The 25,071-nt window shown below is 51.1% G+C and overlaps 1 protein-coding gene across 4 annotated transcripts; it reads left to right on the top strand.

The window, feature by feature from the left end:
• Positions 1 to 1,905: 1,905 nt before the first annotated feature.
• On the top strand, positions 1,906 to 24,415 carry MOB3C (MOB kinase activator 3C). Of its 4 annotated transcripts, none has more exons than XM_030953423.1 (6): positions 1,906 to 2,037; positions 2,647 to 2,702; positions 3,167 to 3,337; positions 9,802 to 10,301; positions 19,515 to 19,717; positions 22,845 to 24,415. In XM_030953423.1, exons 4-6 carry the CDS (start codon positions 9,884 to 9,886, stop codon positions 22,872 to 22,874), a joined length of 651 nt encoding a protein of 216 aa, XP_030809283.1. In that variant the 5' UTR covers positions 1,906 to 2,037; positions 2,647 to 2,702; positions 3,167 to 3,337; positions 9,802 to 9,883; the 3' UTR covers positions 22,875 to 24,415. The 4 variants fall into 4 exon arrangements, with proteins under 4 accessions (XP_030809283.1, XP_030809285.1, XP_030809284.1 ...); XM_030953425.1 differs by having other exon boundaries at positions 3,174 to 3,337; XM_030953424.1 differs by lacking the exon at positions 1,906 to 2,037 and having other exon boundaries at positions 2,155 to 2,702; positions 3,174 to 3,337.
• The last annotated feature ends 656 nt before the right edge of the window (positions 24,416 to 25,071 follow it).

The raw sequence follows: 25,071 nt of genomic DNA on the forward strand, positions 1-25,071 counted from the left end.
CCCTCTTCCTTCCTCCAGGGCAGACAAATGCCCTCTTCACAATAACGCATCCCTCCTTCCCCAAAGCTGTCCCTCGGACCTTTTCCTCTCTCCCAAGTGACTCCTGCTTCCCCTCCCCACAGCTGGGACACCGGCTGGCTCTGGGACCATGGACTCTCTGGTTTTGGAGGTTTTCAAAACCTCACATGAGGGGTAAGTCCCTGAGCAGGAGGTGCTGCTCACCCCTGTGGACTGGTGGGGCTGCAGCTGATGTAACTCCAGCCCTCCTGCTGTTCTCCTGGCCCCTCTTGTTTGGCTCCAGACTGCTGAGGGTGGGAGGACCCCATCTCCCCTCCAAGTATTTTGGCTCCATCTTGCCTGGATGTAAATCCTGGCTATGAGTTGCTTTTGGGATCTTTGCTATTTGGCCAAGCCCCCTCACTTTTGGATTTCTGCCCATTTTCTGCAGGGATTTCAGTTGAAAGTTTCCTCCTGGCTTGGCATTTGCTGTTGGGAGTTACATCTGCTCCACAGACCTGCACTTCCCACTCACAAGGTCTGAGGACATTTTGTTGTTTCCTGCATCCCAGGTCCCCGGGATGGAGGACAGCCCTTGCTGGGACATGGGATGGCTGTAATGAGCATCCAGCGCTGGGAATGGGAAGACTTTGCCTGAACCTGCTGGAGTCAGGAATGTGGCTGGTTTGCTGGTGACCAGGAAGAGTCTGCTGGAATACTTGAGCTTGATGCTGATTTTAGGGGTGTTACTTGGACTTGAGACTACCTGCAATGACTGTGAGAGATTCACTCATGAGCAGGACAAGGCTGATGTGGAAAAGGCTCAGCCTGCAGGTCCAGGGAGGATGCACACACAAAGCCGAGCTCTGGGGTTATGGCTCTTGTACTGGGTTAGCTGGTGATGGTGGTGGTGGGAAGCAGCTGCACAGATGAATTTCACAGCTTGTGCTTCCCTCCTGCCTCAAGAGCTGTGCAGGGCACTTCACCTCAAGGTTTTACCTTTTCTGCAGATGTGAGACACCTCAGCCATCTCATGCTGAGCACAGATGAATCCTGCATGTCCTTGGTGTGTGCTTCTCCTGCCACCTGGATCAGGACCTGCCCTTCAGCCATGTCCCAAATAGGGACAGGAAGAAAAGCAAGGGGCTTCTGGAGTATGCAAGCTCCAATTCCCTTCAGCTCCAGTCAAAATTGTTCCACCAGTGGCTGCTGCCCAATTAAATGGACCCTGCAGTGTCTTCTTCACTACTAATAAGATGCTGCTGCAGGTGCCAAAGAGTTCCTATTGCACCTGCACCAAACCAACCTCACAGACAGAGGGAGGAAAGCAGAGCAAATGCCTTGCAGGGCTGGGCTGAGCTCCCTCGTGGCTGATTGGTCTGGGAGGCTGCTGAATGAATTTATTTTTAAAGACTGCCTCTGAACATTGTGCCTCAAGCAAACCCTGGCATCACCTCCAACTGAGAAGCTGTGTTCTGGGGAAAGGAGTATGGATCCTGCTGCCGGACAGGGTTCAGGGAATCAAACCCTCATCCTAAACCCTCCAGCTTTATGCAAACGTGCCCATCAGCCACATCCTCCTGGCCCTGTGCCCCACTCCCCAGCTCGCCCCATCACCTGCAAACGCTTGGCTTGACCCGAGTTTAACACACATGTAAGAAAGGCCAGAAGCGTTTCCCTCACTAGAACTGTCCCGCTGCCAAGCAATTGCAGACGTTTCAGTGAGGCCAGAGCATCACACATCTCATCCCCGGGGAGCGACACGTCACCGTGCCCGGAAGGGAACCGCGAGTGTCAGGGCCACGCTCTGCCTGCCCTGCCGCGACACCCACCCGCATCTCCCGCGGGGTGCTCAGCGCTGTTCCTGCCCCACCCGGGACTCTGACCCCAAAGCAGAGTGCGGCTCCTGCCAAGCCATCCCACGCTGGCTGGCCGCTCCTGCCGGCGCCGAGCGTGCTGGCTCAGGCTTGCCTTTGCCGAGCAGGATTTAAATACCGCAGCGCGCTTCAGAACTCACCCCACCTCCGACAGAAACGGAAAGTAAGTGCTCTGTGCAGAGAAAGTTTTTCTCTTTCTTTTCCCCTCTCCGGCATTTCTGTTTTGGGTGGCATCCAGCTTGGCCTGGCATGGAAACCCCCGGCTGTTTCTGTGTGTGTGTGCAGAGTTGGGAAGGATGAAGGGAGAGGGACTGTGAAAAGATGGGGGGAGGAGGGGTGGAAAACACTCCGGGATTTCATCTCCTTTCCCCAGCTCCCCGCTGTCCTGTGAAAGCCGGAGCCAGCCAGCGGCACGGCACTGCCCGCCAAGCAGGATCTCAGCATCCAGGAATGGAGCGTGGGTGCGGCTGTGAGTGAGTGCCCACCCAGGAGCCTGCGAGCCCACGGCGGCGGATGCTGGGGGCTGGCAGGCTCGTTTCCAAGCGGGTTTTCCAGGGACAGCTGGAGCTGCCGGCAGGGTCAGGATGTGACATCACTGACCGGAGAAAAGCCCTCGGCCCCGGCTTCTCTAACGAAACCCCCGTGAGCGCTGGGGCGAGGCGGTTCTCCCTGCCGCTGTTGCTGCTGCGATCCCCAAACTGCCAGCAGTCCCGACAGAGAGCCCGGCTTGGACTTTGTATCTTTTAATTTTTTTTTCCTTTTCCTGAATAAGAGCACAACGTGCAGCGGAGGGATTTGAGACTGGAAGCCGCCGTGCCGGGGGATGAGGTGAGTCCTGGGAGGTAAAAAGGCAGCACCGCACTCCTGAGGATGCTCCTGGGGTGCTTTTAAGCACAGGATGGGCAAGACCGGGGTTGGCATTAGCCTAGGAAAGAGCAATTCTTCACCCAGACGGGCCATGGACGCCTACAGAAGGCTCTTCCCCTTCCTCCGGGGTGTCCCAGCTCGGCAGCCAGTGTGTAAATACTGGGGATCCCCTGTTTGGGAGATGCTGGGCAGGGGTCCGTGCGAATGACCGGCGGTGCGCAGGGAAAGGGGGTCCCTCGGGGGCAGGGGACAGGCAGGGGAAGGCAGCACACGCGTTTCCCGAACGGGACAGCCCCGCAGCGGCTTTGCCGGTGTCGGTGTCGGAGGGAGGGTGGAAGGTTGTGGGCGGGGGAACTGGGTGAGAGCAAGCGGCGGAGATGGGTTTTCCGCAGCTGGCTTATCTCCTCTCCGTCTTCTTCCTTGAGCTCGCAGGCCTGGAGCTCCCGGTGTTTGGAATTACGGCTCTGACAACGGAGTAATCACCCTTGGGACTGAACCAGAACTGTTGGACCCCACTGAGGCCGTTGGACACTTCTTTTCAGGGCTTGCAGCAAGTTACTGCTAGTAGCAGTAAGATCTCAGCTCCCAGGAATGAGGTACCCCCAAAAAGCCCCCAGCCCCACTGGGTAGCATGCTTAAAACGAATGGGCCATGCTGCCTCTAACCTGGAGAGATGCTGCTTTGCTTTTCTGCTTGGAGGTGTCTTGTGTGATCTGGGAAAAACTTTTTTTGGTGCCTTAGTGCCAGAGAGCTGCTGCTCTGTTGGTGGTGTGGCAGGGAGGCAGGGCAAGGAGCAGGACAGAGCAGGGGGACAGCAGGGGACATCTGTAGGGCGGGTGTAAGCAGCCTCGTTCCTGGAAGCCATCCAGGTCCGTTTCTCACGAGCTGGGGATTTCCAAGCACCATGTGAGTTGGGGGAAGCACCAGCACAGCTTCCCCCTGGCAGCTGTCCCCAGCTGGAGTGTGGGGGCTGAGTCCTGCTCTGCTCCAGGGATTTGGGCTCATGGATGCTCTCATGGGTCTCTGCAGCACCAGGGGAGTTTGCACAAGGAAGGTTTGGCAGCAGGGAGATACTGCTGAGAGCCCAGGGCTTCTCTGAAGCTCCCCCAGCCCATGTGCTGGGCCTTGATCCCCCTCCCGGCATCTTGCCTTGGCTCATTTCCTGGAATTTTCTATCGTTTAGGTTATATTTGGGAGCAGCAGCCAATAACCCCGTTCTCACGGACAGCCCAGCTGGGGCTTGGCTCCAGCAGGAAGCACAGAGGGAGTAGGGCCAGTGCCCCAGGACTCTGCTCCCCAGCACCCTCCTTCTGCAGCCCCCCTGCCTTAGATGATTACAAGGCTGGTAAGACTTATAAAAAGAGGGAATATGCTCCCTTCCCTGGAGCACCATTTGCCCACAGTCCCTCCTTGGGTCAGGGCTGCAGTGTCTGCAGTTCAGGGATGCCTGAGAGAAGTCTTTGGGACATGAGTTCCAAGGAACAGCCCTGGTTGCAGAGATGCTCTAGGACAGGCTGAAGGCCAAACTGCATCTGGACTTCTTTGGGCTTGAAGGGAAGCTCAGAGACAGGGCTGCTGACTCCTCAGCCAGGCAGTGAGGCTTCCTAGAGCAGTGAAGCCAGCTGGGGCCTGCAGGTTTCTGGGCAGACTGTCCATCTGGAGGCTGTCTGTCTGTCTCAGGGCTCTGGCACATGGTGGCTGAGCTGATGCTGTCCTTCTCCATCTGGGATGGGGCTAGGTGGGACTTTGACATTGCCTATGGTGGGGAGAAGGGAATCCCCTAAAGCAGAGAAGCAGTAGATATCTGGGTGCCCCAAAAGCAAGATCCCCTGGGGAAGCCCGAGGGGGATGTGCAGAGCTGGTGGTAATTAACCTACACTTTGCTCTGAGGTGCCTGGAGCTGGACAGGTCTGTGCTCTGCCTCCTTGGCCTCTTCCCAAAGCAGTGGGAGCTGGAGTCTCCCTGCAGGCTGCCACAGTGCTGGACCCCTCATTGTGCTCCCCAGTGGCGGCACTGCCCACGAGGGTTGGAGTGTGCTGCTAACCCAGCAGTTTCCAGGCAGATGCTTCTGCCAGGGTGTCGCTGTCTCGGGATGGATCCAGGGAGGATGCACTTGGCACTGGAGCATGGGAGGTGCTGGTGTCAGAGCTTTCCTCTCTCCTTACCCTTCACGGTTGTGAGTACTTCCCAGAGACACTTGCAAAGCACTTTTTCCCCTGAAGCCTTTGTTGTTGCTGCCCTTAAAGGGAGCCTGAGGAGGGAGATAGTTTTGAAATTGGGGACCCTGAGGCAGGGAGCAGCACTGTGACCATCCTGGAGTCTGGCAGTGCATCTCTCTGATCCTTCCTTCTGGTTTTCTGACTAAAGCTTATTTAGGCTCAAAACCAGAGGTTTTCTTTGGCGACCTTGCCCCCATGCCTGCAGGACTGTGAGGAGGAAGCCACACTCCCACAGCTCTGCCTGCTCTTCCTTTTTGTTTTGTCATTTCTAAACAGATCCTTCGGAGTTGTTTTTAATTTACCACAAAGCCTTCACCTTGTTGTGTTCCTCTGTGGTTTTCAAATGATAAGAAAGAAAGAAAGAAAGTAAGAAAGAAAGCAAGCTAGTTTAGATAAAAAACAAAACCAAGCCTCAAACCTGAAATTAGCGCCTAAGTCTGACCCTGAACTTGCATCCCTCCCATCCAGTTAATTTCCTTTCATCTCTGGACTTGCCAGCAATCTAGGACATCAGTTTTTCACATGTCTGTGCCTGCTACCTCCCCAACAATGGTTCTGCCTTGTCCTTGCACAGCTGAACCCTGTGCTTTTTTGGTTCTTGCTAAACCCCACTGAGTTTTGCTTCTGCTGCTGCTTTTAAAACCAGCAGGACTGAAGCCAGCAGCAAAAACAGGGGTAGGACTGAAGCCCAGCAGCCTTCATGGACAGGGATGCGATTTGTGGTCACTCAGCTGGGTTTGTAGCCAAGCTCCTCAAAGCCAAGGCTATTTTGGGAGCGTGGATGGGGGGTGAGCACTAAGGACACCACAGCGTGGATGTCCCATGGGAAATGCCAGTCTCTCTCCTCCCAGAAACTTCACTCATCCTCTTCCAACCATTCTCTGTGGGGACACAGGGTGACAGCAGGGCAAGTCTCCAGCTCCACCTGCTTCACTCCTTGTCTACTCCAAGCGCAGGACAAGGTTTGATTTGGGGGTTTGCAGATACTTCAGAAAGGGGATTTGTGGACGCCTGGAGTGCCAGCAGCACCCTGTGATGGGAACTGTGGCGTGGGGAAGAGGGTTTGCAGCCTTTGCCAAGGTTCCTCTTGGAAAGCTTTGATTTTGCACGTGGGAACTGAAGACAGGGAGCTGCAGGCTGCTGCCATGGCGCTGGCCCAGACCCTGCCGCGCCGGCCGGGGCGGGACCTGTAGGATCATGTTGTAGGAAGTTGCTGCCTAAGCTTGCTGGATAACACTTTGCCCCTAGGATTTCCCAAAACAGGCAGGGTGAGCAGAGATTAGCACTTGGACGGGTGTCCTGCCCCACCCCAAGCCCCAGTGGACCACAGCATGATTTCTAGGAACACGACAGCCCTGAACATCAGACTCAGCTGAACTTTGCACCATAAACCTTGGAAGATTTCCCATTTTCCATCTCTTTACGTGGATCTGCCCCAAATACTTGGTCAATGATGGAAGAGCACCGGTCGGGCCGGATGCATAAAGGTGGAAACTTGGAAAATCTGATTTTGCATTGGCTGAGGACCTTTTCTATCAGTTAGACTCAGGATGTGTCTGTGTCCATTCACAAAGGATTTTGCTTTTCTTCCCAGATAACAGGTGGGTGCTGAGTCTCGGCCTGAGGGGAATCTGAGGCATTGGTGACCTTGCAAAGCCTGTTTGCTCCAAGCTGGTGCATCCCATCTCAGTGTCCCATCTGCAAGGGCCAGAGCTGGGATCTCATCTCCCGGTCCTGGCCACCACTGCTCCCATATTTCCCTCTACATCGATCTCTCTGGGCAGTGAAAGCTCTGAAGTGGGGTAGAGAACAAATGTGTTCTTTGGCTCAGTGCCTCTCTCTGCTTCTTCAGGTCATAAATCCCAGGGTGTATTTTTGGCTTTGTGCTAAATGTAATTTCTGGAGAACATTTTTCTCCAGTAAAGATTAACAAGGTTGTTTTAATGACTTGGTGATTTGGTAGTGGTGATGGTGAGGATCCTGAAAAGAAAACTGCTGCCTGGGGAGCAGAGAGGCTGTGGTGCCATGCTGGCATCCTGCGGGCTCAGGGACAGGTCAGCTCCAAGCACTTGGGCAGCAATGGGTTTTACTCTCCATTCCCACTTGAACAGATGAATGGTAGAAAAACACCTGGCAGATGTTTAGCAATCTTGTTGCTCTGAATTTCTTTGAACTGGTGTTTTATTCAGATGATGCTGAACCACGAAGCACATTCCCACCTGCCTGATGAGTGAGAGCAGCTTGCAGGGTAACACAGGAATCCAGCTGTGGATGATGCAGGGATGCAGTTGTAGATGAGTTACAGGTCTGGCTTCAGCAGATGAAATGTTTATTTCCCAGTGGCTCAATATTTGCAGAGGACTTACAGTGTGGGCACTAAAATAGAACTGATTTCACTGCTGTCAGCCCCTGCAAGTGACATGTTTGATGGGATGTCATCTGCCAGGGTGGCTGCTCATCACTATGGAACAGCCCAGTCTCTGCATGGAGGAGTCTTCAAACAGCAACAGCTCCTGAAGCAGAGCAGATGGAGCCAAGGCCAGCAGAAATGGTGACACAGAGAAATGTTTGTTGGCATGACTTCCCTAGCTGAAACTCCAGGGAACCTGCCTGCAGGGCCAGGCACTGCTCAGCCCCATCATTCCCACTTTGCACTGCGGGCAAAGCCTGCTGAGTGCCTCATCCTGAGGGTATCCCAGCACTTCCTTCATTACCAAATTAGGAACCCTGTTGCAGTGGTTATATATAAATATATATGTATGTATGCATACATGCTTTTGAAAGCGTTATGTGTTAGCAAACTCCCCAAAGCGTTATGTGTTAGCAAACTCCCCAGAAGGCTTTTTTTAGAGGTGTTATCAACAGGATATGCTTGAATATGTGGAATCCAGGAAGTCCTGGATAAGGGCTTTTATTTAGAACTTCACTGTGCCCAGAGCCCCCTGGCCTCCCATGGGATCCATAGGGATTGCTGTAGCATAGGCCATTCCTGAGGGACAGATGGGAGTCATGACATCATGCTGGCTGCATTTTGGAGAGATTGTGCTCTTTTCTGAAGTGGGAAACAAGCTCCTTCTCATGGTTGGAGCCAGTTGCTTGGAGCAGGGAAGAAAAAGCATCCAAGAAACAGCCCCCAGTCATTGCCCAAAAATAAAAGAGGGTGACAGCGATGTGGCCCTTAAAATCCCACCCAGTCAAATGAGATGGGGAAGGTCTGCAGATACCCTGGTGTTGAAGTCATACTGCATAACCTTGTGTGGTGGCTGTGACCCCCTCTGGGGAGCAGAAAGCACCTAAAAACACACAGAGTTTTGTATTTGGGTACAGCAGAACGTGGTGGGGTTCACACTGTTCTGTGAGCTGTAAGAGTGGCAAAGCTCTGACTCCAGCTTGTGGGAAAGGCTGTGGTTGGGCACTAATGGCATTCATGCTGGGCTTCTCACCCACGTCAGGGTGTGCATCCATGAGAGGGTTTTACACATGCTGGCTGCAGTGCAGAAATCCCTGCCAGGCAGATCCTGCAGGCATTGAGATGATCACTAGGTGCTGCTCCCTCCCAGTGATAACCCTCACCCTTAAGGGTGAGCCTTAAGGGGGAGCAGAGGGTATCACTTGAGAGATGTTTAGCTGATCACAAAATAGAACCTGCCTCGGGCTCAGGATTGAGTTTAGAAAACAGAATTTAAGTAGCAAGCTTGTGGTTAAAGTTATCTTTTTAATGATCAATGTTCATCCAAGGTTTGTACCATTCCCTCCTGCTTGTGACTTTGGGTCAGTAACTTCCCTTTTCCGTAAATATTTTCCTTCCTTTTTCTTAACTGCTTCTCCATCTCTTCCCATCAGAGGGAGGCTGTTGGAAGACTTTCTCTTCCCTAAGCCTCAGCAAGGCATTTAGCACAAGGAGGCTTTGGTCTCACATTAATACCACTGGTGATTAATGCAGGTAACAAAACACCCAATTCCAGCCTGTCCAGGACAGCCTTGGGCGGATGGGATTTCCACTGGATTTCAGGGAGGAAAAGGAAAATACAACCCTCATCTGTGCTGCTACTCTTGTGCAGGAAGGGGTGAGCTCAGCACTTTGCTGAGCCCTGGAGTCACCCGGAGCATCAGCTGCACCACCCGAGGGCTGCCGTGTGCATTGTGTGCATGCCGGGAGAGCCGGCGGCATCCTGGCAGCGTTGTTCTGCTGTGCTGGGCTGCGTTTCCCTCCTTCGGATGTGGGTTTTGTTCTTTTGGACAAACACACCAGGCAGAACAACAAAAATAATCCCCCCTCTTCCCATTGATCCTGGCGCTGGGGCTGTGTGAACCAGCAGCCAGCTGCGGTCGCAGCGCCGTCCCCGGGGCCTCGCTTGCCAGCCGCTGCTGCAGGGTCGGGGGTTGTTTGTACTGACAAGTTCCTGGGAAAGAGATGCTTCCCCTTTGCCAGGAGAGGAAAAGGCCACCAGAGTGGGACTGCCTGAACTGGTGAGCTCTGCTGATATCATGGCTCTCACTTTATTGCAGCACTTGTTGGTAAAAGCCTAGAAGGAAGAAGTTGGCTGGAGCCTGGTGAGCTCCTGGGGTGCTCAGGAGGGAGAAAGGGCTCTGTCTGCCATCAAGTCTTGCATGGGGCACATGTGGCAGGGCTTACCCTCTCCAGTGCCAGGAGCTGCTGTGTGAGGTGGCAGCAGCTGCTCCAGGTGACTCTGGTGGGTGTGAAGGGGCCAGAAGCTCACTCCAAATCTGTGTCCCCACGTGCTGTCAGAGCAGTGGGGTCAGCCCTGCAAACCCCTGCAAGTATGTCCATGCATGCAGCTGTCTTCATGTGTGACTGAAATGTGTCCTTCTCCTCCCAGAAACCTCCATCCCTGAAGACCCCAGCCCTGGATTCCATGTTGCTCTGAGTCTCTGCCCTCACCCTGGCTGGCCCTGCCCACAATGGCCCTGTGTCTCAAGCAAGTCTTCAACAAAGACAAAACGTTCCGTCCCCGGAAGAAGTTTGAGCCGGGCACACAGCGCTTTGAGCTGTACAAGAAAGCCCAGGCCTCCCTCAAGTCTGGGCTGGACCTGAAGGCAGTGGTGCAGCTGCCTCCTGGTGAGAGCATCAATGACTGGATTGCCGTGCATGTGGTGGACTTCTTCAACCGCATCAACCTCATCTACGGCACCATGTCGGAGTACTGCACCGAGAGGAGCTGCCCCATCATGTCTGGCGGGCTCAAGTACGAGTACAGGTGGCAGGATGACAGCAAGTACAAGAAGCCCACCAAGCTGTCGGCCCCACAGTACATGTGCATGCTGATGGACTGGATTGAGATGCTCATTAACAATGAGGATGTCTTCCCCACCAGGATAGGTGAGTGGGCTCTGGTTCCCTGCAGGAAAGCTGGGCTTGTAGCTGGTGCAGGTTCCCAAGCTGGTATTGATGAACTTTGTGATTCAAAGTATTGTGGTATTTCCCTTTCCAGGTGTTTCTGTGTCTGTCCCACACCCTTTTGCTCCAAACTGAGTTTGGGATTTCTCATCCTACTACTAGGGGATGAGGAACACAATGTTCTCCTTTTCGGTGCTTGACCTTATTCTGTGTTTGTGAAAAATGACGGCTGCTAGGTCATTAGCTTCCTTGCCTTTCCTCAAGAGGCTGAGCTGCAGAGCTGATTAGAGGTGGTCATCACATCCCTGCTTTTCTTTCAACTAATCAACTCAGTTTCTTTCTGGTTTTCTAAGAAAGGTTTTCCACGTAGGTTCATGGTCCCAAGATCCAACCCTTGCTGCTCCGCTCCTCAGCCCCTTTCCATCTCAGCCCTGATTAGACCTCACATTTTGCCAGGTAGCTGAGGCACTGCTTGAGCAGAGATGTCCCTAGGATGTGGCCTTGCCACTGCCAAGGCCCAGGGTGTATGATACACGTCCTAAAAAGAGCTGCCTGGAGCAGCTGCCAAAGGTAGCACAGCTTTCCAACTAACCCCTCTGCTGCTGACCTGCAATGCTCAGCAGTTGCCAAGGCTGATATTATCTGCTACTTAGCTGCTTTTTGTCATGTGGGGAGATGAGTTCAAGGGTTGGAGCTGGTGGGGCTTCCAGAGTGTCAGGTCATGCCTTGGAGAGGTTGTTTTTCAGACGGAACATGAAACTACTTGAGTGTAAAAAAAAAGATTTAAGGAGCTTGGGGCTGGAAAGGCATAGCTTTGCAAGTCTGCTTGACCTTTTTTGTTTGCCAAGCAGACAGAGCTTTATGAAATCAGTGCAGCTTATGGTCAAGATTTTCATTAATGTGCTGGGAAACATTGAGGAAAATGGTCTGTGTGGGATTACTGGCATTACTCACTGTTGTAGCCCTGTTTGGCTGTGCTGTACATGTAGCTGGGTGTCTTTTTAAGGAAAGTCTCTGGCCCTGGGAGCCTGAGAGGGGTCGTGAGTCTCTGCAAGCAAGAGGGCAGGCAGTGCCTGCAGCCTGATTGTGCCAAACTCTTTTGGCTTTGGGATGGGATGACTCCTCCAGACCCCTGATCTGATCTGGCTGCTCTGGCTTCGCCTGGAGTGAGGGTGGGACAAGTCCCTGAAACCCAGACCAGCAGGCACTCGCTGCTTTTTCCCCTCTGGTGGTCTGGGGCAGGCAGGGTAGCACAGTGCCAGCTGCTCCTGCTGGAGGACAGGCAGGATGATGCCTTTGGGGTGCGTGGGAGGGGCAGTCCCTGGGACTCACCAGGGCATTCACTGTGCTGTGCAGGCGTCTTTCCCTCGTGAGCGCAGTGGTGTCCATGCCCTCCCGTGAACGGAGGAGGCTGGAGGTGTGGCTGGCTGACAGTCAGTGCAGGATACCCTGGGCCAGCAGTCCCAGCCCTGCTGGGGACAGCAAAGTCCCTGGTCATTCTGGCTGCTCAGACTTGCTGCTGCTGAGGGGTGAGACAGCAGCCACAGGGAGCAGGGTAGGTGTTCCTCTTCCCGAGATGGCTTGTCCCCAAGGAGAAGATCTGCATGCCATTAAAAGCATGGATATACTCTGCTTTCCCTCCAGCCAGAAAGGAGTGTCCTGATCCAATTTCATGCCTTTCAGTAAGGATTTGGGATGTGATGCTGCTTGACATTGCTCTGGGAAGTAAAGGTGTACAGGGAGTATTAACACCTCGAAAAGCAGCCAGCCATGGGAGGGACATTGCAGCATCCTCTGCTCTCCCACATCTCTCTCTCTGAGGTACAAAAGCCAAATACAGTCATGGTCCTGGTGGTTTTCACTTAATTTCTGGCACTTCTCCCTCTGAGTTGTAGCACATCCTGATGTGGGGAGGGATGGCTGGTTTCCATTTCTCCTTTCATTTCAGTTTGGGGGCAGTTCTGGGTGAGATCCAGGATGACTGTAGGTGAACATGGATCAAACCCATTTTCTTCTCTTCCAAGGCTGTTCCTGGGGTCCCTTTTCCTAGCCCTTTTGTTGTGGGGATCCTCGTGTCCCCTGAATGACTTCAGGCCCTGTGTCAGCATGTCTTGGTGGTTTTGGCCTCACACAAGTGAAAGGGAACTCAGGCTGAGGTGGCTGACTCTAAAACACAGGAAAGGCTGTTGGGGGAGGCAGGGGGAGGAGGGAGCTGGTGGCACTTTGTCATCAGTGTGTCCCCAATTATCTGCCTTTCACTGGCCTGCCTAGCTCACTGGTAATTGCTTGGCAGCTCTGGCATTTCAGAAGATGGGGTGTTTGGCTGAAGGGAAATGCACTGGATGACAGAGGAGGCTGGCCAGGATGGGGGGCTCAGGGACAGTGGCCAGGGTGACCAAACGGAGGTGCTTAACCTCTCTCCTAAAGAGTAAGCCCTTGGGAAAAGACCCAGGACAAGGGGAATAAGGCACTGAGAGGACACAGAGGAGATGTGAGCTGTTTTAAGGAGAGGAAAGGAGCTTGATGAGGTGATGAGGGGAAATTACAAATGTCATGCTTTGGAGTTGTGGTGAGACTCTTGGATGTTAGCAGCAGAGATGAGATTTAGCTTGAAGGTTTGTTTCACTCCTGCTTGTGCTGGAGAGGTTCCTGGGCACAGCTGCCCACTGTCTCAGCGGGTGTTTAATGAGCTGTGTGCATCTCAGCTTTCCCTCCTGGCCCCTCTTTGCCATGTGCAGTAAAGCTGTCCCAGCACAAAGATTTCCCTGGCTAAGGCCACCTGACCGCAGACAAAACAGACTTTTTTAATTTTAAATTTTTTTTTAGAAGCAGCAAGTGTTCCCCAAACTCACAAACATTGCTGGAGGCTAACCTCAGCATCCTCCTGCATCCAAGAACTACACAGCCTGAAGCAGCTCATGATTGCTGGTAGGCTCCTGACAATTGAGAGGTATCTCATGGGTCAGAGGGGGGAAATCTTTCACCCCAGAGTGAGAGGCTTGGCTAGAAATGAGCAGTGATGGTTCACTGACTTGTGGGTTCACAGGGTCCTTAGGGATCACAGGGGAGACTTTGGCTGGGATAAATGGTCACTGCTGCAGCGACCAGACCAGAGCTGGCCTGATTTGCACATTAAAGCATCTGCTCCTCCAGCACAAGTCAGAGGTGGGAGGGGAGCAGAGTGACAAACACCTTTAGTTTAGCCAAGTTGTGTGATACAGAGCTCTTGCCATCTCTGCCAGAGGGACAGCTGGCACCCAGCATGGCAGGAAGGGAGCCTGACACCAGCAGACAGTTTGTGACCTGGCAGAGTTAACCAGCAGGACTGCAGCCTTCGGATGGCACCAGCAGAAAATCCCTATGGTGGAGATCATTAGCAGGTCTGGGGGGGCTGCCAAGCCCCCTGCATTCCACAGCAAGGGTTGGGAGAGATTCTGTGCCTTCCCCATGCCCAGGGAAATCTACCTGCAGGGCTCCATCCCACTGTCTAATCCTTTCTCTGGAGTGGGAACCTGTTTGTCAGCAGGTTAAGATGAGACAAATCCCTGCATGGCATGAGCTCTGCCAACCTGGTGGCTATAAATCTACAGAAGCAGCAGCTTTCCCAGACAACCCATATCATTTGGTGTGCTCTAGTGCTTTGTTTCCACTCTTCCAACCAATACAGCTGTCCTGAAAAATACATTTAAATGGAGAGTAAACATTTTCCCCAATGCAGGGAGAAGAATAAATGATTCTACAGGTGTACTTTCACCAGCTGGTAAAACTATATCAGTAGATTTATTCAGTGAGTGGACATCCATGAACAAATTACCACCTGGAAAATATCCTCTCCTCCCAGTAATCATTGTGCCCCGGGGTGCCTGGTCTCAGGGAGCTGCTGCTGGGCAGTGCTGTGCTGAGGAGGAAGGATGGCTGGGTGGGGTCTCCAGGCTCCATGGCTGTGTCTGCACTGGTCAGCCCAGCATCAGGCTGGTTGCACGAGGCCCGGTGTGCTCCATCAGCACCATGGTGGCTGCTGAAGCCTCGCTGCTGTTGGATGAGTGCAGACACAGGGTTTGGAGCAGCCCCAGTGCCACAAGCACCCCGCGCTCTCCGCCAGATTTGCCTGTGGCTCTACAGAGCACCAGCCATGGGAGGTTTTATAACAGTTCTTGGAAAGCTTTTCAAAACTCAAGCCTGTCATTCAAGCATAGTCCCAGAACAATTATAAAAACCAGAGAAAACCTGGTGTGAAATTATCTGATACTTTCTTGCCATAACAACAGGAGAAAAATGTTCAGAATTCAGCTAAGTATTGGTGTTCTCTCAGCTGGCTCTTTTTTTTTACATAATTTGTTGAGTTTTTTTTCCCCTGCTTTTTTTCTTCCAAAATTAATACCACACCAGCTTGCAGCTGCCATCATGCCATTAGTTTTAAACAGGGCTTTAAACACTTATTTTTAGGAAAAATGAATCACTGAACACCACGGTGGCCAAAATGAAATTGAGAAATAACAACAACAATTCATCATGAAGTTCACTGAATTACTGCATTTGCAGAGGAAAAAAAAATACAATTGCCAAGAAGCAAAATAGCTTCCCAGTACTGATTCATTGTGAAAAAATTAAATTGGCTGGTGCACATGTGTTGGGGATAGGAGATGGCAGGAAAGATCCAGGACCCTTTGGCAGTCCCTTACCCTAAGCACAGGCACTTTGTAACCTCTCATTTTCATTTCCTTTTACACATGCTTTCCTTATGTTTTGAAAAAATCAGCACAGAGTGGGGAAAACAGATTCCTTGAAGCTTTAAATCATATCTTGGGATTTTCAAGCAAAACGTCCAAGACAAACTAAAGGTGCCAATTCATTTCAGGGCTGTGAGTCACTCTGCTTGGAGTGAAATTGTACCTGCTGTACTTACAGCTTTTGCCTTGGCTTGGAGCAGAAATTCTTCCTAATATCTAAACCAAACATCATGCAAGAGCAGTCAAAGGGCGGCTGCCGCCTGCCAGACAGTGGGCTGCTGCTGCTTGCTCCAAGGTTGCTGGTTGGTGAGCACCAGGCAACTAAATGTAAAGGTAATTTCAGTGCTTTTAAATCAGCCCAGGTGGGTTTTGCGATGTTCTGCCGTCCCCCTGAGGCAGTTAGACCACCATCAGAGGGATGAGCTATGATGGTGTTTTTTGGTCTCTGCAGGTGCTCAGGGCTGGGGAGGGAGAAGCAAACCCAAGCAGTGTCACCCTGTTGGGGTGATTTGTCCAACCTGGAGGTCCATCCTGGCTTTCTCCTGGCCTGCTGTATTTCTGCTAAGAGGACATCTCAGCCATGCAGGGCCTGTCCCACCAGACTCATCCCTCTGTCTCATCCATCTGCTACTGTCCCTGGTTTGTGCCACGATGTGCCACCTTCGAGATGGAGCAAGTCCCCTGACCAAGAGCCACCAGTGCCCCACTCCTAAGTGGGAGCCCTGGGGGGAGCAGCTGCCCCCCTCCATGCGTGGGGAAGGGGCCCCATCACTCTGCAGTCACTGTTGCAGTGACCCCTCCCAGGAGCCAGAACAGCCCTGGAGGGAACGGCAGTGAGCTCAGTGTGAGGCTGAGCACTAGAACAGGCAGGAGGGGCTCGTGTGGCCACAGATCCCTGTGCCATGGCTGTCCCCTGGCCGGGACGTGCTGGCTGCAGTGTGTGCCTGGCTGCAGGGAGGAGGCACAGCCTGCCCTGCTGTGTCCCCTCCGTGCTGGGGAGGATGTCACATGTGCTGTCTGCTGGACATCCGCTGCAGCAGCGCTGACCCAGGGCAAGCCGCGTTTATGCCGGATCCTTCTGCTGCTCTCGGATGCAGCCTTTACTGCAGAGCCTCTTCTTTCAGCTCAGGGCAAGGGGATGGGGTGTTTCTCCAGCTCCCCACCATCCTGGCCAGCGCCTGCTGGGGCTGCTGTGAGTTTCTTTCCAAGTCACTGGAGATCAGCAGTGAGGCACCACTGCTGGCAGAGGCAATCTGCATGGCAGATATCCACCCTGCTTCCTTCCCGAGGGGAAGTGCTTTGATCAGCTGGCACGGAGCCCTGTGCCAGATGCAGGGTCCAGTCAAGCATCTTTGGCTCGTATCAAGGGTCCTGGCACAGGAGACAGACGTGGCTGCAGCGCGGGGACAGGAAGCAGGACCCTGCTGTGCCTCCCTGGGCAGGTGTGCAAGCGAGGGTGTTGTGGGGAGAAAGAGTCAGAGCCGGACCCCAACCATCCCAAAGGACCATAGTGAGGGGGATGTCCTGGCATGCGACCTGTAGAAATCCATTAGTGACAGGCAGCCACCGCTACAGCGGTGCCTGGAGGGGACGGCCGCACACTGACACCTGGTGATGGACACAAAGAAGGGCAGCTCAGCCTCTGCTCCGGGGAGCTTCCGATGCTCCTGGTTCATGTGAAACAGTGGTTGAGTAGTCCAGAAGTGAGCTTGGAGGTCCTGACAGCCTGATGGTATCCTTCCATACATCATTAGGTTTAGGAGTTCAATTATAGTTGCTGATGACCGTGAGATTTTAACTAGCTAACCTTTAAAGATTCTTTGTAATTCAAACTATTCTTTGATTTTGTGATTTAAGCTAAATCTCTGTTCTCTGATACAAAAGCTGCTTCTGGAGAACCTAGAATGTAGCTGAAGGTGCCTCTTCTCTAAGTCTCTCAGCTGCTAGCTTGTCCATGAGGACTTGCTGGTGACAGATGTATGAGACAAGACAATTCCTGGCTAACCTCAGGACAAAAGCTGTGGAAAGCCATTTGTCACCATCTGCCATGTCTGGAGGTGGCCCATCTGACAGCAGGATCTGCACCATAGGTGCTGTCAGCCCTGGGAGCCTGTTTGATCTGCTGTTCACTCTGAGCTTATTTCCTTCTCAGCTCAGGACTGGGTTGTGGGTTGCTGCTTTCCTTCACTATCACTCTGCAGTCTGGCAATAAATTCCCAGTGATGGTCAGCTTGGATTCCTCCCTCACTGCCTGCTTTGACTGGGGAGGCAGTTGGTGACTGGGACAGGTGACAGACTGAAGGCAGCAAATGCCTTCCTGCCTGCTCCTGGGCACTTGCTGAGATCTCAGCTGCCTCTGGTCCCAGGGAGATGACAGACTGCCCAGGACAGTGTGTCCAGTTCCCCAGTCACTGCCCAGAAATGTGCATTCACCGGCAATTATTTGCTGTGATCAGCTTTACTAAAAATAAGCTTCTTAACCAGTTCTTCAAAGCTGGTCTGCAGGGGCCACCCCAGCATGTCTGAGTCCCCAGCTGGGTGATTCCAGCTTTTATTTGCTCAGCAAATCCTCACTCAGGGCAGAAAGCTCAAATGGAGCCACTGATAAAGCACTGTGTCCCTCCAGCCTGCAGGGGAACCTGGAGAGCTCTCTGATCCCTGCCTGTGTCAGACTAGCAGGCAAGGAGAGCTCTGTAGCCAAGGGTGCTGGGCAGAAGTGGATCTGCAGTCACATCTCTGAGGTGTTGGCATAGGGACAGCCTGGTTGTACTTTGCCAGATATGAACACTTTTCCTGAAAAGTCCTAATGGGATCTACCAGAGCTGGTGGTGAAACAGGTCATGCTGAGGTCCCTGCTGCAGGAGCAACCCTGGGGCTGCAGTGTGCTCGTGGTTATGCAGAGCAGTGGCCACAAATCAGTCTCAAACCACCTCTGTGTGATGCTGAGCCAAGATCTGTGTCCTGCTCCAAGAGGTGGCTGGGACATCCAGATGTGGCACGAGCACGGACGCTTCAGCCCTGCCCTCTGCTCCAGCACTGTGCATGCAGGAAAGGGAGACTGTGACTCTGCTTTAGACCAAAAATTATATTCTTTTATGAGTTCCAACCCCAACATCTGCCCAACCCTGGTGACTGAAAACAGGCTCCACACATGATGTGGGAAGGACAGAACCTTTGTGTTTGCCACCCACAGAGGAGAGGGGCTCGGCACTGCTGCTGGGAAACAAACCTGCCAGGAGCCTTTGGGAAAAAAAAAAACCAACAAAAAAAACCAGCTTTAATTGCCTAGCAAGGCTGGTGAGAAAGATTCAAAGATAAAATTACCATTTTTAATTTTTTAGCTAAGATATTTGCTGATGCTTTCCTGTGCACAAAATGTGTGAGCTGGCTATGGTTGAGCAGAGTTTGTTTGGAAGGATTTTCAAGAGGTTATGTGCTGCATTAATAAGAAGCTGAGGGAGGAGGCTGGTATAACCGTGGGAAGGGAGGTTTTTATTTTGTTCTTTGTGTATTTGCATTGAATTGCTCTGGGGAGAGGAAGAAGCCTCAGGAAAACAAATATCAGTTGTTTCATTCTCCTCCTCACAAAAAAAAAAACCCAAACAACAAAACAACAACCCAAAAAGTTTAGTGTTTCAAAGCCATGTTTCCTTTAGGGATTTACCCCAAGGTTGCTGGCACTGATGGTATCACACCCTGAGATTTTCACTGTGATAGCAGTGTATTTTGAAAAGGATGGAAATATCCCACACTGTGCCCTTGTGTGGGACAAAGCTGAAAGTATTGAGCCAGATGTGGTGGGTCCCATCCTATGAGGATATCTCAGAATTATACAGGCACAATGAAATTAAAACCCAAACATCATTAAGATGGACTGTTTTCTTCTTGATTTAATGAAACACTTTATTGAAATAAGGATCAGGAAAAAGGTAGAAACCCCACCCATTTCTGCTGATGCATCAGAAGTGATGTCTGAGGGTGTGAGGAGGAAGGAAAACAGTACAAGCCATGCTTTTGGGCTCTGAGGAAGGTATCTTTTCTGGTGGCAGATGGTTTGGCTTTGTTCATGGACCTGGGTAAATACAATTTGACTTACATCATGCCTGTGCAGGCTTGTAGGGGAAAGGCAGGGAGAAGGGGCAGAAGGATCTTCTGCCAGATTGCTGTGGATTGAGCCAGATGTGGAGAGTTGCACCCTCCTCAAAAAAAAACCCACTTTTTTTCTCTCCTATGGCAACTCTCCACATCCTGAGGCCATGTGCATGTGAAGTTGCTAGTTGGGCAATGAGGGAATATGTGGGAAGAGCTCAATGGCACACTGCCCCAGTGTCACTCCTGGCATTAGCCAAGGGTCTCCTTCCTTGTCATCTATGACTGCCTGTCAAGCATGACAGAGACTTTAAATGCTAACTGGTTTCTTTTAAAAAAATGTTCATATGGCTTCCAATTTGCTTCTGCTTTGCAGGTGTTCCCTTCCCCAAGCAGTTCCAGCAAGTTTGCACCAAGATCCTCACCCGCCTCTTCCGTGTCTTCGTCCATGTCTACATCCACCACTTTGACAGCATCATCAACATGGGTGCTGAGGCTCACGTCAACACCTGCTACAAGCACTTCTACTATTTCATCAGGGAGTTCAGCCTCATTGACCACAGGGAGCTGGAGCCTTTGGTAAGGATGGCCCTGGCATGGGGAGGTGGAGGGTGAGGGGTGTGGGCTGGACACAGCACTGGTAGGTTCAGTTTGGGGCTGGACTCCAAGCAGCGCTGACCCTCTCTGGACTCTTGGCCACCCTACCTCAGACACGCAGTCATGTTTTCTGTCCCGGGACCATCAGCCTTGGTGCTCTGAGAGAGAAATTCCCAGCAGCACCAAGGAAACCATTGATCCTTTCTTAACCTTTGCCTCTGTTGTCATGTCTGCGAATTGAACTTCAGTACCCTTAGGACCACCACAGAGTAGTGTCCCCATAGTGATTGGTATCTCTAATGCAATTTGCACATCAAACTGTTTCCAGCCAGTTGTGCCCAAGTGGCTTTCAGGAGTCAGATTTGAGCCAAAGTCTCTTCTCCACAGTTTTTCTTTTAGCATTCCCTGCTTGAGATTCTAGTGTGAATTACACTGAAGCTGCAGTGAAGGCAAGCCTTGATAGGACACACAGCTTCACACAACAGCTGTCAAGGCCATGGTGGAGAGGCCTCACTGGATCTCCCAGTTTCCCTACAGCTTCCCTTGGGAAGCAATTAGCCAGGCAGAAGGTGAGAGCCCTTGACAACAGCAGGATTTGTGGGAAGCAGAGGCCAAGAGCCCAGGGCTCATGAAGCAGAAAATGCACATAGTTGATTTTGTTAGAGAAGTTTGTCACAGACAAGGTTGAGTGTAGTCTGACCTAGGAAGGACATGTTGCAGGAAAGAATTAATAGGAAACCCAGTAGACTGCATGCTGTGATAAGGGCTGGGTTGCAGAAAAGGCCATATCCAGGAGCAGAGAGTCAGGGAAGACCAAGAGGATATAATCCAAGAAAGAGCTGAGAAGAGTCCCAGCTGCCTGCTTAAGATCTGAAGGTGGGGGAGATACCCCTGTCCCTAAGTGCTAAGCCCTTTGCTCCTCTGCTTTCATTTGTTTCAGTCTGCCTATCTGCTCTAATTATGATTTAGGGGGATGGAGAGGTGATGATCTAGTTAGGGGAGACTTGAATGACAACAGTATCGACTTTAATTATTTTGTAGAATTCAGTTGTAACATATATTATCACAATGGCCCTCAGCTCCATAAAATGGCAGCTCAGCATCAGCCTGTCCTCTGTTACTGCTCCTCATGACAAAGCTCTTCAGCATTGCTATACAGTCCATAGAGGTGTCATCCCCTTGGACTGCTGCTTGCTAATGTAAGTAATTAACACCTAGCAGCCAAAGCAGAGGCTGACTTTGCTAAATAGGCTTTCAATGCCAGTGACTCACATGCAACATGAGATGACTGATGGGTCTCCATAAATCTCAGGTGAACAGATTCTTTCCCTGTGATGCAACCACTGCCAAACTACAAGGAAATGAGACACATTTGCCCCTGTCTCATTGCCTGCCATCCAAGCCTCAAGCAGAACCAACCACAGGGTTGAGAGCAAGGATCAGGGAGGAGGAAGGGCCTCCTTCCCTCAGGCACTGAGCTGCTTTAGGTGTGTATGAGAGTGTCCTGCAACCAGGCTGCCTCATCAGTCCAGACAGCTGTCCTAAACTTGCAGTTAGTTAGTCCCCATGAATCCCATGACAGACTTCCAAGTTTTCCCCTGGCTGAATCTCTCTTTGCTGCTTCAACTTCCCTTTTGTCAAGCTTCTGTGGGATGTGATTTCTTAGCTGCAAATCTTGGGAACTGAGAATGAGATCCTTTGCACGGCAGAACTAGCAAAAGGCAGTGATTCACTCTCTCAGTAAATCAGGGAAGATGGGGCCAGAGAGAAGCCATGCACTTGCTTCCTTGATGAGGGCAGCTCGTGGTTCTGGGCTGCAGCACTGGCAGGGCTCCACTGGTTATGCTCTAAAGCAGAGCTGTGGGGATTTCCTGGGTGTGAGGAAAGCCTTGGATATTTGGGGCTGGTCTGAGGAGCTCACTGGTGACTTATCAGCCCACTGGTCACTGCAGTCCCCCCTGTTCATGGCTGCTTTTGTGTCTGGTGTTGTGCTAGTGGAGTGGGTGCAATGCTGTTGCAAGAGGATGTGCACAGGCCTCTCAACCTCTTCTTTTCCTTTCAAGATGTTTGCAAACATTTCCTGTTTGCAATGTGATTTTGTGGCAGAGCACCAACTTTTCATTTAATGGCCAGGTTCTGCACTCAAGTGATTTTGTATGTTACTCCTACAGGAAAACCCTCTCTTTGCCACTGTCCCTGATGTACTTGAAAAACAAAGTTCTCAGCACTGAAAATCAGAGTTTGCTGCTTCTGTCTCCCTTGGTTATATAACTAAAGGACCTTCTTAGGGTTACTCAAGGGTCATCATCCTTTCCTAGTTCCTCTTTTTTCAGAGTTGCATTCTTCCTTCTCCATAGACCAGTCCTCCTTCCAATCTATTTTTAATGTGCAAACCTTCCTGTGGGGTGCACGAGGGGACCTGGGCACACAGATTCACAAGCCACGAACCCAGTGAACCAGAATCACACTTTCCTCACTTCAGGATTTACAAGATGCTAGTTGAGCTTTTCAAGGCAAGGACAAATACCATCTTCCACCAGCTGAAAGCTGGACACCTTCCCAATGTGGCTGGCACGATGCCATTCTGGCTAAAGAGAAGTCTGTTTCCTGTGGCCCTGTTATTAGCACTCATTTGCATTGCAGTGTGACTGTGGGATCCCTTGCTGAAACCACAGGTCCTCTGGGTGAGCTGTGGTCAGCTCCTGGAGTGACAGCAGGGACCTGCCCCGTTTCCCATCTCCTAAGGCTGCAAAGAGGGCTCTGAGAGTGTCATCATCTTGTCTGGCTGCTCTGCAGCTGAGCCAGGAGCAGGACCTTGATCTTTCAATATCTCAGCCAAAGCTCTTTCCTTGGACTGCTCTCAAGGCTAGGGCACAACCAAAATAACCTTGTGCCACACAGACAGGGGAGAGTGCCAGCATGGAGCTGCTGAGGCAGCTGAGTTCCCAGGAGGGCTGTCATGGGAAACAGAAGAAGGCTCCCCAGGACTCCCACGGTTGTTTCCCTGGGTTGGTTTTGGATGCCTCCCAAACTGCCTGACACGTCACACTACTCCAACCTGTCTTTTGCACTTAACTGTTTCTTTCTTTTCTCTTCCCCTTCAATGCAGAAAGAAATGACAGAACGAATTTGCCACTGAAGTCTTCTGGCAGACCAACTCAGCTGGCTCACTCATAGTCTGGTGGGACAAGACACCCTGTGGTGGGAGACCTCTTCCCTAGGACTTGCTCTGGGCATTCCAGCTCCCTGACCTATGAACACTGCAGAAGTGCCTCTTCAGGCCAGGGCTGAATCCTAAGTTTTCCAAGAACCTCTGGACAGATTTTTCTTCTTTTAATAGATCCCAATGTCTGTTGTATGGTTCCTGTTTTAGAAAGCTACTGACTTACTGGAGAATGAGGCAAGTTGGTTTACTTTTGCACACTCTAAGACTCAATCTGACATCAAATTTTCAGTGACTTTCCCTCTTATTTTGTCCTCAGCTTCACTGATCTCCAGATATTTCATTATCAATTCCTGCCCTGCGAGCAGGTGTGACCTTGGCTACCAGGTGTTACCTTTCCCACAGGCAGTGGGTTTGTGGAAACACCTGAGATCAGCCCTGCAGAACTGGTGGCATTTCATCCCACTGCCTTCACACGGTTAGTTGTTGATGTGCTGTTTTTAATCATGAGCTGTGAATGTCTTCTTCTGCCTTAATTCATGCTTTACCAAAGGGACCATTTTTCCCTTCAAGGGATTTTTCACATTTGAAAGAAGGGACTTGATGATGTTCTAAGATGCATCCAGTACTGCTTGGACTAATGGCAAGTGACCCCATGAGGAGGTGAACTAAGTCACTGTTCAGTGTGATCAGCACACACTAACTGAGAAAGTCTCAAAAACTGGTGAAAAGAGACTCTTGCCAGAAAACAACATTTTCAACACATCAGCATTTCCTGAGGTGTTGGCTCAAGGTGGGCAAATGCTGGTTGTAGAAACTGCTGGTTTACCATAACCCAACCTTACAGCAGGTGAAGGACTCGTAAGAGATATCTCATAAGAGATAGACTCATAAGAGAACTACTCTGTTCTCAAGGTCCCCTTCCAACCCAATATTCTGTGATTCTTAAACCTTTTTGACCATCTGCAAGCATACTAATGCTTCCTGGTCTGTGCCATTACTCCCCTGAAAGGTATCATGTCTCAAAATTTCCTCCCCTTCTGCTTGCAGTGTCTGATAATTAGTGTTGTGTTCCCTGTGCCTTTTTAATTTTGACAAAAATATTTCTATTTTTCCTTTTTTATTGTTTTGGGGGAGTGAAAATGAATTTGTCTGAGCCACAGAATTGTTATGTTTGTGTTTTCTGTTCTTTTTCTGGGAAAGTTTTCTATATCTGACACAGATAATATTTATAGTCTGGGGTTTGCCCACTTTTGGGGTAGGGAGGGGATGTGGCTAGAAAATGTAAATGTTTTGGCCAACATTAAAGTGCACAAGTGAATTTTTAGTGCTCAAAGCACTTATTTTGTTGCGAAAATATTTTTTTAATCTTGTGTACCAGATTTATATTTTTACATAGTAATAAAACGGAACAAAATGGACCCAAAACCACTTGATGCATCATTCCAATATTCTCTGTGTAAAATAATCAAAGTCCAAACATATTTGTTCTGTTACTAATTAAAGAAACATTAATAAGCCTGCTGTACTTCATTCTTCTCTGGTCCATCTGTATTAAACAGGCCTAATGAACAAGGATAACTTGCCCAGTGGTTTTCCCCTGAGAGCTGCAGCACTGATGGATCTCAATTCCATGCTGAGACCTTGGCTTGCATCTCAGAGAGTGGCTTAACCGAGGCCAGTGCTGCTGGCCAGCATCCTCCCCCTGCAGGTTTTGCACCAGAATTCCCCTGAAGGCATTTTCCCAGCCATCCATGGTGGTGAACTTCACTCACTATTCTTTTCAAAGCTATGTAGGTCCTGGAATCCATGTTCCTGCCTCTTCACATAAATCAGAACTGCAGGCACAAATTGTGTGGCACAAGTCGACAAGAGCTCTGTCATGAAGCTTCTGCTTTCCTGAGGAGTGAAGCCTGGCTGGACTCAATGCACAGCACCCTCTGGGAGCTGGGAAGGTTGGGAATTATGGAGAAACTGTTTCAACAGCTAGGTCTAAGGCATGAACTGATAGCAGCCTACAGCTACTTCCAGCTGAGGTACAAGGATGACAAAGTCCAGCTCTTCTCAGCAGTGGAATATTGTGAGACAGAGACCAAGAGCAACAATTTGCAGCTTGGGAGGTTCAAAGTAGACAGTGGAAAACAAAACCCAAGGGAATGGTGCAGTCAGCAAA

This window comes from Camarhynchus parvulus, chromosome 8 (genome assembly GCF_901933205.1).
Source record: "Camarhynchus parvulus chromosome 8, STF_HiC, whole genome shotgun sequence".
Lineage (NCBI taxonomy): Eukaryota > Metazoa > Chordata > Aves > Passeriformes > Thraupidae > Camarhynchus > Camarhynchus parvulus.

Coding starts and splice junctions, on each gene's coding strand:
- MOB3C (XM_030953423.1), top strand. CDS start 9,884: ATGGCCCTGTGTCTCAAGCAAGTCTTCAACAAAGACAAAACGTTCCGT. Junction 10,302..19,514: donor TGTCTTCCCCACCAGGATAG/GTGAGTGGGCTC, acceptor TCTGCTTTGCAG/GTGTTCCCTTCCCCAAGCAG. Junction 19,718..22,844: donor ACAGGGAGCTGGAGCCTTTG/GTAAGGATGGCC, acceptor CCTTCAATGCAG/AAAGAAATGACAGAACGAAT.